The following is a 16,751-nucleotide window of genomic DNA, read 5'->3' as shown; positions in this document are numbered from 1 at the left end:
TTATATATATATATATATATATATATATATATAAAAATAAGCTCATAAAAATGATAAAACTATTTGTTTGGGATGGAAGAGATGCAAGAGAAAGTGGAGGAAATGGACAGAGAATGTGAAGGAAACAAACATAGAAGAACTATTAGAAAAAATGGCCCATGATACAGAGGAGTTCTTAACAGAAACCTGCAAAGTTTCCTAAAGACTAGAAAATAGGGGTGGATGTTTATCTTCCAGTGGGACAGTGGCCCTATGAAGTATATTCATATTACTGTATAGTAGCTCACTCAATGTACATGCTTGAATCCAATTAAGACTGTGTGGCTTTCAAAATTTATGTTCCAAGTACAATGTTTAGGTTTGTAAAGCTATTAAATATACGATGGATTAACTAAGCATTACAGTAGACTTACAAGTCTGTTGTTTATGGCAGCCACGTTTATTAATCTAAAGAAACGCAGCCTGAAAATGCAAACATTATGTTGTTTAAAAATGGCTTAACTTTATCATGGGAGACACATCAGTTGTATGACCAGGGCTTTGCTGCTGTTTTAACTATGCATGTGTTTGTTGGGTGGTGGTAGGGGTAGTACTGCTTAAATGGCCTATTGTGGTCAGCCAAATTTACATGGTAAACATACAGTAGTATATTTGTCTGCAAAGGTGAGGGTGGACCCAGATCAAGGTGGGACTAAAAGAATATATATAGCTTAGAACCATTTGGATAATTGCGGATGTGATGAGGAAACCTTTTTGTGATTTGAAGTTATATTAAAATAATATATTTTAATACAACAGCTCAACCAGCGCCTTAAAAAAATCCCCTTCATCTCCACACATACGTTTTCACTACCAGGTAGGTGGCACATGTTTAATGGATTTAATTCATTTTGCTCCACCTCTCAGAATGTTCATCGTGAGGTGTGTCTGCAGCATTTGTTTTCTCTCAGATTTGGTTATTTTATTAATTTTTTTTGTTTGTTATCTGCTCCTCCCCCTCATAGCCATTTAAAGTTCACTCAATGAATGTCGGCCATCTCCTGCATTTCCAGTTTTAGCTCCACCCTTCTTCCTCTTCCTCCTACATAGAAATCAATACACCTACATCTTCCTGGTCCCATGATGCTTTGTGGGTGTTTAGCTCATGTTTTGCTGTTGCAGAGCCAGCAGTGTTTGACCTAAAGTTCAGCTTTTATTTTTCCTGTGTTATGTATTATGTGCTTTTTGAGTCAGTGTTATACTGGTGTTTAAAACATATGCATTTGAATGCTTAATGCAAAAAGCATGTGAGGGCTAACTGAACACAGGGCACAAATGCACCAATTTACCAGGTTTTACATTTGCCTTCATGCAGTAATATTCGGCTCACTCCTATATATTACTTTAACATTAATATTTATGTTTTACTCTGATGAACGGTGAGGCTGTTTGATTTTAGCCAATCAAACACCTTTATGCAAATAAACTCCAGAAAAGAGAACTAGTGATGGGTCCAGCAACACAAATGCATCAGTGCATGGGTCGAGCATAGAGAGCAAAACTGTATCGGTGCGTGTGTTGTTTATCATGTGAACGATACAGACGTTGTTTCTAACTTACTAACACAATAAACTGTGTTAAAAACGTCAACATGATGCATCTGCTTAAAAAAAAAAAGTCTAATCTTTTGCAGTTTAATTTTCTCATTGTGTCATACTTGTCCTCCCAGTTATCACTCAACTTATCTGAATGAAAGTTAATTTAAAATTAGTGTTTTTACTGTACTTATTGTTTTAAGATTATCATTTAAAATCCTAGTCCACAAGCATCCTCATTCACATTATCTCGTTATGACATATGTTTACATTATTTACTGGGTGCATCTAAAAATAGATATTTTCAATCTAAACACAGATATGATAAAATATAATATAACCTACAATAACTTCAATGATTACAGTGTCCTGTCTGACAATGTGGCAATAAGAATAATTGTCTTTATGCCAAAAAGAGCCCAATAGATTTTACTTTCACAAGTGGAACAGTACGGCTATCTCCATAGTGTTCTGCTTGATTTATGCATAAAAATAGCTTTATTATATTTTATGCAGGGAGTATTACAGATTATATGGACACTTCAATGTAAGTAGAACAGGAAAGGACAAACTGAAAAAAGGAGAAAAGATGAAAGAAAGAGGAGATAAAATGTAGATAATGATAAAACATCTTCAGTCTGCTTCATCACCTGCAAAGAGATGTAAAAAGAACAGCACAACCAACAGATATAGTATAAGAGATACAATAAAGTCACACCTTGATACTATCGCTGAAGTATAGGTAGTCTTATTTAATCTGACATGTATACTGTGGTAGCTAAAGATAAGAATATGGGCTTTCTGTATGGAAGTGAATCTCTAAGTACCTGGAACCAAGCATCTGTAGTTGTTTGTGAGAGTGCACTTATGCATGTAAAGCTTATCCAAAAGGGAAAATGCTCAATAGTGGTTGTGATGAGCCAAAGCCGTGCCCCTACCAAGAGCATTGAGGCGAGCGCTGGGGGACCCAAAGCCCCAGACGTCCAAAGGGATCCCAAGAGCAAAGGTGCCCAGGAGGGGCCAACCCAGGAAATCTAACCCCCCTCCAAGGGTGGAGGAGAGAAGACCCAGAGGAAATCCCCCAGCAGCTGCAATGCCGAAGTCTCCGGGAGCCACAGGGAAGAGTCCACGGGCTCCACAGTTAGCCAGCCACCCCGAAGTGGAACCGACCATGGGCCCAAGGGGGCCAGGCCCTGCGAAACATCCCCCAGGAATAAGGCAGTACCCACCCGGGCTTCCACCCCCAAACACTGAGCATCGCCAGTGCACCGGCGAGCCAAAGCAACAGCCAGTGGAGGGAGTCAGGACAGGAGGAATGGGCTCCACACTTTGCACTTAGAGACTTTAGATGTTCTTCGGAGTGGGAGCAGTTCAGACCGAACCTGACAGATTCGGTCTGTCAGGTCTCAATCACACCTTCCCACCCTAGTGCCACTAAAAAAACAAACAAACAAAAAAAAAAAACACTGACGCATATTCATACATAACACTCACTTCCAGTTATCCCAGGAGCGAGGACCCGGAAGTGCCGGTGGCCGGTCCCGGGATTTCCGGATGACTTAGTAGGTGAACCTGAAATCTGGATGGACACATGTTAGTTCCTTTTTGGGTTCAGGCCTGTTCACACCTGCTCTATTTTGTCCACTTTGAAGGCACACCACGGATTTTGTGACCTAAAAAGTTGACGCATATGAGTTATTTTAGATGATTCCTCTGGCCAATATACAGTGCTTGACACTATCAGTGCTACAAGCAGGGCTCCCCACTCACCGTCATTGGCCAGGTCATGTGACCTGGAAGAACGTATCACTCCATGACCACAGGCTCTTATATAGTCTTGGAGCTAAGGCTTTTGCTCTAAAACTTTTCCTCCTGCTCGACTACTGGTTATGACTGAGGCAAAAATAAAGTTTAAACCTTCTGAGGGGGCTAAAAAGAGGAAATGTGAAAGTGATCGTGCACAAGGAAAAACAACAGTGGATCTTGGTGGTGGCTGAAAAAAGAAGCCGGATGTAAAACCGATTCTCTTTTCCCAAATGTATTATTAGACTGGTAAGTACTTTGGTCCTTAAGAAACACCCCCATTCACCCATCACAACAACCATCACACCAAACTTTTCATATAACCAGAAAAATGCAGTTCTCTTGGCAAGTGCTAAACTCCGACTCATTCATGTGATTATTCGATGAAGAAGGGTTATTCTTCAAGCCAGAGCTCCCGCTGCTCTAGTAAGAGCTTAGATACAACTGCTTGACAAAGGAAATGTATTCTATGAACATCCAGAATTTTATGTTCTGCAGCGATATACTTTGTGTAAGAGGGGAGTGTGGCCTAGTGGTTAGGGCATTTTGCTTGTAATCCAGAGGTTCTGAGTTCAAAACCCACTCCCACAGACTGACACTCTGGGTCTCTGAGCAAAGACCCTTAACCCCACACTGCTCCCCGGGCACCGGACATTAGCAGCCCACTGCTCCCCAAAGGGATGGGTTAAATGCAGAGGTAAAAATCTCCCTCATGTGAGATCAATAAAGTTCAATTAATTAATGCTTGCAACTACGCATGTCAATATCCACTGCCCCCACCCTTCACCTCATCAGTTAAAATGGCCCACCACTTTATGGCTTAGTTGTTGTTCCCAATCACCAATAATACCTCAGAGATATATTTAGGGGTGAGGGAATTTCAAAACTGGAGGTATTGCACAGGTGGCGTCCTCTCAAAGTATCACACTAGAATTTACTGAGCTACTGAGTCTACAGGCTCTTAATACATCTGTGATGATTGGAACACCTAGTTTGAACTGTCTGGATGGATGGGTGAATAGTTTTTGCATTAAATGTGTCTTCAAGGTTAAAACATTTAGAGCTTCACTGAGATATATTCATCCTCTCCATCAGTTTCAACACAACTCTACAGTGCCTGTGAGCTGCTTGCACATGCAGTGTTGCACTTATGGCATGTTAGGAATCTCAGGACTGTGAAAAAATCTGCAATACCATCTGTATCAACTAACTTTCTCTCTCTATACTGTAAATACAATATTTTTTTCTACTCTCACTGCAGAACAGCAGAAAAGAGGCAGGGAATAAAGATGTCTTTGCAGTGCTGTGGTCAGATGACCAAGTTTGTTTTTGGGGACTACATGCAAAATGCTACATGTGACATGAAACTGACATGAAACCATCAGGCATGGTGATTTGCAAATCATGCAGTGGGTACAGGCTTCAGCAGGGAAGCTAAACAAAATGGATAGAAGCTCAATAAATATCAAAACCTTTCAAGAGTGTGAACTGTAGAAGTGTGTTTTAAATTACTGTCATAGGGCACAGTTCCCGAAACATACAGCCAACTAAAAAACTAAAGTGTAATGGTCAAGATCTGTTATGAAGGCAGCCCAGATCCCTTCAGTTGCACTGTTTTGGAAATTTAAAAGTTATTTAAAACTACTAAGTGGTTCATAACATCTGAATAAAAGTAAAGCGCAGAATATTTTAAGCATCTCTGTCAGGAATTATTTAGCAGTGAACAAAGATCAAGCGCTGTTTGCCTGTTTGCTCCATTTCATTTAAAAATTGGAGATTACACCTTAAAGGTATTCATGTCAGTTGTTGTTTTCAAAAATCAAGCTAACTACTTGTAGCTGTGCAAGGAAACGGCACATTTATCTGCAGTAGCGTCTACAAGATTGTGGTAAATGGCTAGTGCTTTATTGAGCTACAAACCAAGAAAATACCAATATGTCCAATACCAATCACCATATGTTTAAGACACACAGCGAATATATTGCTAATCGATGGTGGTGAGAAACAGCAACCCTTTCTTTGGTTGGGTGGTTTGGGGAAAGTTGGTTAAAATTAGTGGTTGAAAAAACAAAAAGAATGGATGCTGATCAATTTAGCCATAAACTTGACAGAGTAAATTTGCATTTCTATATACATAAAAGGATTTGTTGTATTGTGTTAATTTAGTACAAGAAATGACAATAGCATTTTGCTCTCTAAAGCCAGTACCTTTAATCCAATTGGAGAAGAGTGAAGTCCTCTCACAAATCCTATTAGGTAAAATGGGTCTGGATTTCATAAAGATACCTCATTACAGTTGTCGTCTTCTGCTTTATCTGGGTCCCGGTTCTGGGTCGTTGGGGCAGCAGGCTCAGCAGAGACTCCCAGACCTCCCTCTTCCTTGAAGAAGTCAGCCTTTAAGCTAAGCTTATTAGACTAATGGTTGACAAGGATTTTGTTGGTTTTGCTGATGCATCTTGCAACCTTACATCCATACTACCTCCTGTCCTCAGCTCCAATCTTGCATATAAACACTTTTTTTCTTGGTGTACCTTCTTGACACCTTTTCTGTTCAGAGTGCACTTAACCTGTGGCCTTGTCCTGAGTGCTGTAATTCCGCCACCTACACAAGAGGCCCTCCAGACGGCACTTTAGCTTTATTCAGACAAGAGAGATGTAGGGAGGAAATGTCAGCCATATTAGAAGAAAAGGACAGGAGGTTGGAGATTTAGGGATGGAGTGTAAAATGCCAGACCTGTTAAAGCTGATGGAGTGATGAAGGTGATGCGTGACAATGTTGAGCCTAATAGAGGTACAATGATGTGAGGTGCAACAGTGAAGGGGTGTAGGCGTGAAGTGTTAGAGTGACAGCATTGTTGGCATGAGTGCGTGCTTAAAATGTAGTTATAATAATAATTGAGACCAAGTTAAACAGTCATGTTGCAGCTCAGTTTGTGAAATGTTTCATCAGCATGCATGTTTAAGAATAGATGGAGTAGACGGAAAGATACAGAAGTAGGCATACCAGGGCTGAAGCACCGGCAGACAGGTTTATCAGAATGAATGTTGTTCAACAAAGGATTTTCAGTCGCATATTTCAGTGACACGCGGCACTCAAAGCTCATAACTTTTACTCAGTTTATCTATGACATCACCTTCAAACAGTGAGCCGCTTCAATGGAAACTGTTTTCATGAAAATCAAAGGTTTCCTTATTTAAATGTGACTAAAATGTCAGCAATTTCCACTGGGCAAATCTGAGCACATGGCATAACCATGCAAACCATGTCAACCATCACTGGCAAAAGTGTTCATTCCTCCCAGTTGAACTTTTTGTCATTTTAGCTGTTAGATATATGAAATCTCTCAAAATCTGTGTACGGAAAACTGCAATATAAGGGCCTGGTTTGGATGCAATATTTCTTTGGATATAAAATTTTAAGTGACATGCATACCAAAAATATATAAGGCCCACTGAATGAATTGGATGCCTCTAGTGTCCAAACTTCCTTTTATTGGATAATAATAAGAAAGGCTATGAATGAATGTCCTGGTTGTATTGTTAAGGTAAGCTGCTCTTACTTGCTACTGAAATATATATGTCTGAGATTTGTGTATGCAAGAGCAGATACTAACCTGCCAGTAGCCAAATGCTATGTGTAGAACTGAGTTCAGTTCTACGTTATCAATCTAGGAAGGCTGTGGTTCAGTCTGTCCGTGAAAAGGAGGGACATTTAGTGCGACACTTCGAGCTGATTGGATGAGATGTCAGCTAGTACCCGCCTTCCATAATACGCTTTCGGCACACTTGGTCGTCCATGAGAGCCACCAATGGAGCCACGATGAGCACAAGAGGATTTGTCTGCAGCTTCTGGAATATTTTTTCACAACTAGTGGAGTAGGCTAATAAATCAAACTTTTTCCAAATGCTGTCAGAAGAAAAGCCAACATATCATATCCATGCCAACATTGATATGAAAGGATTCTCTACCCAGTGGAATAGTGGGTTGAAATCCTGTGAGTTGTGATCCCAGGCATTGTGATCTTAGTAGCTCTGTGTAGCATTAGCAGAAGTGTGCCTCTTTCTGGTTGTGAGGAATTAAACCGGTAGCTATCTCGTTCAAATAAGAGATACTGTCCTCAAGTTATCTACTGTGAGGTACTTATTGCTATCCAGAGAGTATTCTAGGGTTGCAACTAGTGATTATTTTGATAATCCATGAATCTGCCGATTATTTTTCCGATTAATCGATGAATAATCAGTTAGCGAAAGGTTCCTTAAAGAGGAACCTCTTCCTTAAAGAGGATTTTATACAGAATCACACCAGGTGAAGCTAAAACTTTTCAACTTCTGGAGTTCTGGACAGAACATAATGACAGAAATAAAAAATAAAATTAATCTTAAATGCAACATATTTATTTTTTACACAATTTTGGTATAACTACTGCTCTAAAGGGTTGCTCTGTCAGCTAAAGCACGTTTTAGAGTCTCTATACTCCAGTTAACGATTAACTGATTACTAAATTAGTTGACGATTATTTCAATAATCGTTTATTCAAGATGAATCAGATTAATTGTTTTAGCCCTAACGTATTCACAATGCTGCACTGTTTTCCACATTTAGCTATGTTATAGCCTTATTCCTATCAATATTGAATTAATCCGTTTCCATTGAATGTGTTTTGTGTGTTGTTGTTTTATTTGAATACGCAATTTTTTGTCTTTGCAGAATTGTTTTTATTGCTGAACATTAATGGATTGGAGGCACATTTGAACCCATCAGCCACTATACTTTTGATTTAAACATTCCTGTTATATTTTGATCTGCTCTGTCTGACTCACATTTTCTGACTTAAATTTAAAGTTGTGCTCCTTCTTTCTTAAATATCTCAACACTGAAAGCTGTCACAGTGAGAAGTGAAATACATTTCTCTATGGACAGCTCTGACAGGGCTGTTGTGACCTCATCACTTGTTGACTGACGTGGCCATTTAAGGTCTCTTACATGCACGCAGACTCACAAGCAGCTTCTGATAGATATTCCTGTGGGTCCCAACCTTCGCCATGATGCAGTCAGCATCTCTTGACTGGGGACCACAGCTCCAGTTCAGCAGCTGTCATATGCCTGCTAGCTTTGCATCTTCTCCATTTTAGGTTTGCATCTTTTCAAAGCTAAGGGGAGGACATTTATTCTAACATTACAAAAATGTTTAAGCTTGTTTTCTTCCCACCGTTACATTTTCACTGATGTGAACCCAGCACTAATGAGCTGATATATAGTACAGAGCCTTGAGTTGCTTGGCCAAGGTAAAGTCAACAAAGCCTGTAGAGGTTAATATCCACCAAGGCAGAGAACAATGGAAGCCAAAATCAAGGCAACACAGAAAGAAGTAAGCCATCTCTCAGAACGTTCTCACCATGTAGCTGGTATAGTTTACAGAAGCATCTGTGCAGAATACTAACTGAAGACTCCCAGGTCAAAATGGCAGCCACCTCCCAAGGTGGAGGAGAATTTCAGAGCTAAGCTCCAGATAGAAACAGAAGAAAATGGTTGTGGCCGTCTAACCAGACATTGTGATCATTGATAAGCAGCAGATGACAGCTGTAGTGATCGATGCGGGCATCCCAAACGATGGCAATGAGAAAAAATTAACATGACATACTGTAGAAATACCAAGGGCTCAGGGAAGAACTAGAAAGAGCCTGGAAAGTGAACACAACTGTAGTACATGTGTTCATTTGAGCACTCGGAGCAGAAACTACCCAACTGGAGTAATGGCGAAACATCCGACATGTCATTCAGTTCAACTCAATTCAGTTTATTTATATAGCGCCAATTCACAACATGTCATCTCAAGGCACTTTATAGTTCCCCAGATCATACAGTCAAATTGATTTAAAGTTTTCTAAGGAAAACCAGTTGATTGCATCGACTCATTGACTCGAAGGCAATCCCTCACACTAAGCATGCTTGTAGCGACAGAGGAGGGAAAAACTCCCTTTTAACAGGGAAAACCTCCAGCAGAACCAGACTCAGTGTGAGCGGCCATCTGCTGAGACCGAATGGGGTTGAAGGAGACAGAAGCAGACATACAGAATGAAGCAGAGATACAAAAGGCAACTTTAAAAGGCGGCAACACACAGCCAGGCAGACAAGCTCCAAACCAGCTCCCATTGTCAGAGGAAGAGAAGCACATCCAGCCAGTCTCAGTCAGAGAAACAGGACTACACTGAAAAACAGGCCGATCTCCAACATCTATAACAAAGGTGTTGATGGCAGCAGCACAGCTGATATTTCACCAGGATGGAGTCACAGCCAAACAGGAATAGACCAGATGAAGCTACTATGAGGAAAAGCAGAGAGAGCAGAAGGTTAGAGATTGAACTAACAGATTCTGCAGAGTAGGAGAACAGAGAGAGAATGAGGCAGATTGATAAAAATCATTATAATCATTCAAAATCCCTCACCAAATAAATATATTCGGGTTATAACTACAAATGGCGTTTTACCAGCCACAGTGATAATCAAGGTGCTTTATCAAAAAAAAAGCTTACATTATTCAGAAGCCTACACACTTTATAATTATAATAATCAAATGATAAAACAATCTGAATTTTTTACTGTTGCATAATTTGTTGAATCATTTATAGGTCATGGCATGGTTTTTAACATTCAAAGCATTGCATCTGGTGATTACCATAAACAAATGTATACACAGTTTACCACTGGTTTATGTGCCAACAAATCTGTGAGATTTTCTGTTTATTCTACTTGAATAAATAACATATATTTTGAAAGGATTCTTAGAGTACCAATACATTGCAACAGATTGCGTTGATAAATTATCTTTTTGTAATGTCGGCACCCACACACAGACACACCCACACCAATAAATAATTGTTCTCAAATCTGAAGTATTTCTAGATTATAATGTGAAATTGTGTTGGCAGACTTAAAAAACTTGGCAGACTTTTTTTTGGTAAGATTTTCCATCTAATCTACCTATTGGTCAATGCTGCTACTGCAAAAAAAAATAAATAAATCTTAATTGGGCCGACAAAGGGTGATTGCAAATTTGAGGAGAATAATTTCTGCCGAGCCAATCTATTTTTGATTTACAATATCAGAAATGATTTAGAGGATGATAGATGAAGTGCCAAATTTATGGACTTAATTACTCTTTAATTATCCCAAATCACACCTTCAGGACACAACAGAAGCACGTGGGGAAATGAGGATAGTTCACTGCTACACTAAAGGGTTCCTGATGAAATACAGAAAATATTTCAAACACGCTGTAGAGGTAGATATGTAACCTTTTTATCTGATTGTCATTTTTGACTTCTGTGATAAAGACAAATTATCTGATAGAAACGGGAGTAAAAAATTTGATGAAATCTGGCTTTTACAAAGCTTACATATAAACAGGCTTTCTTTAAATTGAGATAATAGTGCAGATGTGAAAAAAAGGTGCAGCCTAAGGAAGGATTTAGAGTTAACAGAAACTTAGCTTACTTTTCTGTACCAGTCGCACATTCACATTTGTATTTTAAAATCATTTTCTTTTTTATTAAATAAACACCTGCACTTGTATTATATTTTTTACTTGAGCTCAAATTTAACACGTTTTTTTATCTGTTTGTCCTTCTCGCCTCTTCTGACTAGCATCATCCGTCAGCCCGCTCTTTCTCATGCTCTTGTCTTGTCAGTTACTCAATCCATCACTGATGTTTTCCTCCCTCACTTTGCTTTCCTCTCCTTTAGCATTTCGTCTCCGTCTCCTCTTCACTCCCACCCCCTCCCTCGCTTTTGCACACCCACCCATTTTTCCATCCATCAGCCTTTCAAACGATCGAGCTGTTCAGGTGATTTCCATGCACTTTGCTTAATATATGCTGATGATAATAACCTATCGACCCACTGCTGTACAAATATATGCATTTCCTCTCTTTCCATCTATCCTTTGTTTAGACTGGGGTAAAGGGTGGAGGGCAAGAGTGGATCGCCACTTGATTGAGCATTGATGCTAACAGCCGTCAGCTTTCAGGCTGAGTGAGGAGATGAAAGCATTTGTTTCTCTGATTCATTCTCTGTTCACTTTAACAAACAAAACAACAGACATTTATATAATGCTGATGTAAATAATGGTGATGTAAATGTTATTATTCATTTTTCACTCAATGTTATTTTGAACCTATGAGACTAAAGCTTGATTGATGTTGGTTCCAAACATTTCGAATGGTACAATTGTTTTTTCTTAAACAAAATTAGATTACATGGTCTTTGCATTTGAAAGATATGGTAAAAAGAAACACCAGTTCAGTTATTTACAAAAAGGTCATAAGGATTTTGATAAAATAAATGTCAATTAGTGTTCTTGTAACATCCACACTGAAAAGGAAGGTGAATTTCTGTTTAGAAAAAAATCCAAATCAGTTTTTGACCACAAACAAGTTTTTATTAAACACCTAAACGAGGCATGGCAGAGTATTTTAATGATATTTGTACCTGTGGTCAAAACACAGAGCTGCAGCAGACTTAGAAAACTTTTATTGTCATTTTGGATACACAGAGTGTTTACAAAAAGAAATTTCGTTTTTGTACAGCTTTCAGAACATTTCCTTTCCGTAAAGTGCAGCAGTGATCAAATGTAAACAGTGTGGAAGAAAAAACATGGTGCAAAAAAACGGATTGATACAGAAGTTCAGAGCATTAAATATGTATGGTGCAAATATGCTGTATTTTGGTTTGATGCTCAGTGATCAGTTTGATGCAGAATCTGTGACATGATTTAGAGTTTCCTCAACAGTTCAGCCGTCTGATGGCAGTGGGGAAGAAACTGTTGCAGAATCTGCTGGACCTGCATCGAATGCTGCAAAGCCTCTTCTCAGAGGGCAGCAAGGAGAACAGTGCATGTTGGGGATGTGAGGGGTCATTGATGATGTTACGGGCTCGGGACAAACAGTGCTTGGATGAAATGTCTTTAATATGAGGGAAGAGGAGCCCCGATGATCTTCACTGCTGTTCTCACCCCTCTTCTCACTTTCTTCCAGTCTGAGGAGCTGATCCTGTTGAGCTAACGTTAGAGCTCAGCTCATGTAGTTTGGCAGTTTAATACCGTGTTTCTTTTTACATTGGTAAATGTTGAGCACCTTATACATGGATTCATTCTGGTTTTGCTTACTGAGCCTGACTGGACCGGTGTCGAACCGAGCCATCAGCTCCGGGGCTCCTCCAGGTCCGGAGCCAGGCAGTGACGGAGCAACCTAACCCAACCCGGGGACAGTATGCTTCCCCCGCCTGCCTTACAGTGCACGAGGCCTTGGCTACCGTCACCGGGCCGTGTTCGGTCGCTCCGTCCCCCCACTGGTTCCCTCTTCCCCGTCCGCTGGAGTTGCCGGACCAGCACCGGAGCTCACGGCTCGGTTCAGTGCCAGGTGTGTTTCGACCACGTGCTGCACTGTAGTCGACCAAAATCCCAGACGATTTTGAAATTCCCCCCAGACCTTTTTTTAGGTATGAAAAGTAGGACATGTGTGGTAAAAATAGGGCATCTGGTCACCCTAGATCAGGGGTCGGCAACCCAAACTGCTCAAAGAACCATACTGAACCAAAAAAAAAAGAAAAATAAAACTGTCTGGAGCCACAAAAATGTAAAAGTCTTGTATATGCCTCGTATGGCAACATGGGGTCTAAGTGTATTAGACCACTATAGAAAAGGACTATCGTATAGTGGTCTATGCTTATATAATAAGCATTCATGATTCAATGTTTATCCTGGAGCAAATGTCACATAGCTGCATGAGGTGAGGGAGGAGCAGTGAACGCTTTCACGCTTTCCATGCGCTGCTTCACCGCCCTTTACCACACGGTTTAAGTTTTGTTGCATTGATGAAATTATAGAAACACAATAAAGGAATCTTTCTATTGTGGACATGTTTCTCTTGGGAGGAGTTGACTGAGTCATGAGGAACCAAGCAGGAACTAACATCCATCAGAGCAGAGCTCTCTAACCCCGAAGTCCCACATCCTCCGTCACCAGCATTCCCTGGTGTGATTTATATTTTTAGGATTTGGGAACAAAATGGAAGAAAGTTCCCATCCCTGCATCAGAGCTCTACCTGTTTGATCTGTGGACGATTTTCCATCCTATCAGCGAAACTGGCAGCAGTAGTGGAGTTTGGATTTGCAAAACACTTTTTCTCTCACTCCCAACTTGGTGGTCGGCTGCATATTTAGCCTGCCTTCCCTTGAAATGCCTTTCCAATTTTTATTTTTTATTTTTTTGACAACCTCTTATTACAAAGCAAAAATGCAGGCAATCCTTCGGCATAGATAATAAAAGCTCCATTTGCTCCATTCTTTGAATCCTCTTTTCTCATCAGCTATCTTCCTTCTGTCCCTTTGGATCCATGGTGCGAGACACACCCGCCTATTTGTTTGCCTGGCACCGTGCCACTCTGGTTGCAAGTTATGACCACTGATCTCTAAGGCTATGACGCCAATTATTGTTTAAATGTATGTTATACAAATCTTTACAGCATTGGAAAACATAATTAATTCTTGTTTGACCTCCTGCACACCATATAACAAAAAAAAAATTGATTTTCATTTTGAAAAAGCTCCAGGGAGCCGCAAGGGGGGCGCTAAAGAGCCGCATGCGATTCCGGAGCCGCGGGTTGCCGACCCCCGCTTTAGGCTGAACTCACCTTTTGGGACAGTCTGAGACATCTCACAGTTCAGGGGGAACAAGGGCTTTAGATAATTCTTTCAAGTATAAAATAGCTAACTAATTAGTAGGGATCATTTATTTAATGTCAGATTATATTAAGCAAATTACTTACTCATTCAAACCATGAGGTGCTTGCCTAAATCCTCCAACCACCTGCTACAAGCTGCTGTTGCTGGCTTATTTCTCCTTGTAGCAGCTTCCCGCTGCTCGGATTTCTACCTAAAAAAAAATTCCTGCTTTATTATGTGTATTCCAGTCTCTGTGGTGTGGGATGCCAGGATCTGATTTGTATAACTCTGCAGGGAGGGGTTTAGTACTGAAGAAATCCAGCACTTGTGCCGAGATTCATTGACTGAATCCTCTCAGGAGCAGAGCCCATTATCCCAGTATACCAGAAGAGCCGTTTATAGAAATGAAAAATGGCAGAAATGTTTCTAGGAATTCTATCAGTACACATATGAGAGTGGTGTTGAGATATTTGGACTGAGTTAAAGCTATGCTAATTCTCCAACTGTTAACACCATAATGATTTGGCAGGACATTGTAGTGAAAACTCCTTTGCGTTACATGACTATTATGTTCCTGGAAAGGCTGTGAAACATTCATTGCACATTTATTCAATGCAAAATTAGTCCTTTTTGGTTGTTGCTATCCTCTCAAATATCCCACTGAGACTAACTGGACTTTGTAGTTAAACTGAGAGCTCATATGTAAAGGTTGATCATACTAAATTCTGTGTAATTTGTCTTCCTCCTTTAGCTCAAAAGATAAAAAATGCAATGGTTTAAGCTTTTATTTTTGTCAGCACATCCAAGTTTTAGAGCAAACTTCAATTATCTACCAACTCTTATTTTCTTTTAAAGCATCAAGTGACATGTTTTTCCTACATATGCAGATAATTAAGAAAGTACTAACAGTATAGAAAAAAATACTTCAGATTCGTACATATTATAATGAAAGATGTCAGTCCAAAGTTTACAGAAAGTGATGACGAGTAAAGGTAATACCAGAATGATTAATTGTACCAACTTTCAGGTAGATGACAAGCTGTGCAAAAACAATGTAAATATAGTTAAACTATATATTGTTCCTTGACTGCAGCAATACCACCACAAAGATGTTAGTTTGCACTACTTTTCTGAAATAAAAGAATAAACGGCTAAAACAGCAGTACAACTGATAAAGGACAGCTGGGCTGGTCGGATCAGATTTGGAGGAATTTTTCGACAAAATACCTCAAACAACAAAAATATGAAGCCCCAGGAGAAATTAAATCAGAGGTTCCTATAATTGTCAGACAGAAATTTTCTTTAATTTTAGTGCATCAAAGGTGAAAAACCTACAAGAAACAAAAACATGACTAAGCTCCCAATGATCAATGGAGAGATTTAGGGATTGTAGAAATAAGAAATCTGTGTCATGATGAAATTAGGTCAAAACAGCACCAAAATGAATTACTTACACCCTAGCTGTTGTTTTTATTGGTTTATTGTTACGTTTACTGGTCACTTCATGTCACCTGTTTGATATTAATAAGGAGTAAGTCATTTTAAGGATTTAGGGATGATCCTATAGACTAGACTTAGACTTGGACAACTTTTATTGCCATTTCGTATACACAGAGTGTATACAAAACGAGATTTCGTTTTGTACAGCTTTCCGACAGTAAATGAGCAGCAGCTCAGCAGTGAAATTAACATTTCCATTCCAAAAGAAAAACATGGTGCAAAAGGCATTGATATTGAAATTCAGAGCATTTCAGGCCAAATATACAGTATATGGTGCAAATATGCAGTATTTGGTTTAGTTGTTTAAAGTGTGATACAGAGTCTGTGACTTGATTTTAGAGTTTTTTCAACAGCTCAGCAGTCTGATAGCAGTGGGGGGAAAAGCTGTTGCAGAATCTGCTGGTTTTGCATGGAATGCTGCGAAGCCTCTTCCCAAAGGGCATGTAAGTTAGGCATGTAGATTACTGGCATGAGGTTCTTGCCAAATAATTAAAGAAAAGAGACAAACCAACCAGATCAGAAATCTTCCTGATGAAAGCTTGAAGAAATGTTGCCTGCGGGTGACTTTAAAATCCATTTTCTTTGTCTCGTCCTGCAGCTCGCTCAGGATGAAGGGAGCCCGGTGAGAGGCTTTGGTGTGGTGGAGTATGAGAGCGCAGAGCAGGCTGAAGCCGTGCTGACTGAGATGGACCGAACTCTAGTGGGCGGGCAGGAGGTTCGTCTGTCGCTTTGCACCCCCGGCACCTCTGGGAGAAGTACCTTGGCTGCTCTCATCGCCGCACAGGGAATGGTGAGTAAACTGCACACAGAACAGCAAAAACCTTGAAGGTTTTGTCTGTGCATACATTTCTCTATCGAAATTTTGTCAGTTTTATTTAGTTCACATCATTTTTAGAATAGCAAATAAATCTTAAAAGGTTTACATGAAAACCAGTGCTAAATAAGGTATAACAATCATAATTTAGTTATAGATTTTATCAACACTAGATTTTTTTTTAATCAGCTACAAAAAGGCAACCTTTCTAAATACCGTATTTTCACGACCATAAGGCGCACCGGACTAAAAGGCGCAGTGTCAGTTATGTGTCCCATTTCTGTATTTAACACACACATAAGGCGCACCGGACTATAGGGCGCGTTTTTTATATACAGGT

The 16,751-nt window shown here is 39.8% G+C and overlaps 1 protein-coding gene across 1 annotated transcript in view; it reads left to right on the top strand.

Annotated features, from left to right (window-relative positions):
- Window positions 1-16,751, top strand: part of raver2 (ribonucleoprotein, PTB-binding 2) — a 128,430-nt gene that overhangs the window by 75,311 nt on the left and 36,368 nt on the right. Inside the window, exon 5 of the mRNA XM_015378696.1 lies at window positions 16,196-16,387. Coding sequence (XP_015234182.1) covers window positions 16,196-16,387 — 192 coding nt within the window. The remainder of the gene's footprint in view (window positions 1-16,195; window positions 16,388-16,751) is intronic.

This window comes from Cyprinodon variegatus, unplaced genomic scaffold (assembly GCF_000732505.1).
Source record: "Cyprinodon variegatus isolate N-32 unplaced genomic scaffold, C_variegatus-1.0 Scaffold176, whole genome shotgun sequence".
NCBI classification, from domain to species: domain Eukaryota; kingdom Metazoa; phylum Chordata; class Actinopteri; order Cyprinodontiformes; family Cyprinodontidae; genus Cyprinodon; species Cyprinodon variegatus.
Note: the sequence above shows the minus strand (reverse complement) of the source record. Positions and strands in the feature narration are given on the sequence as shown.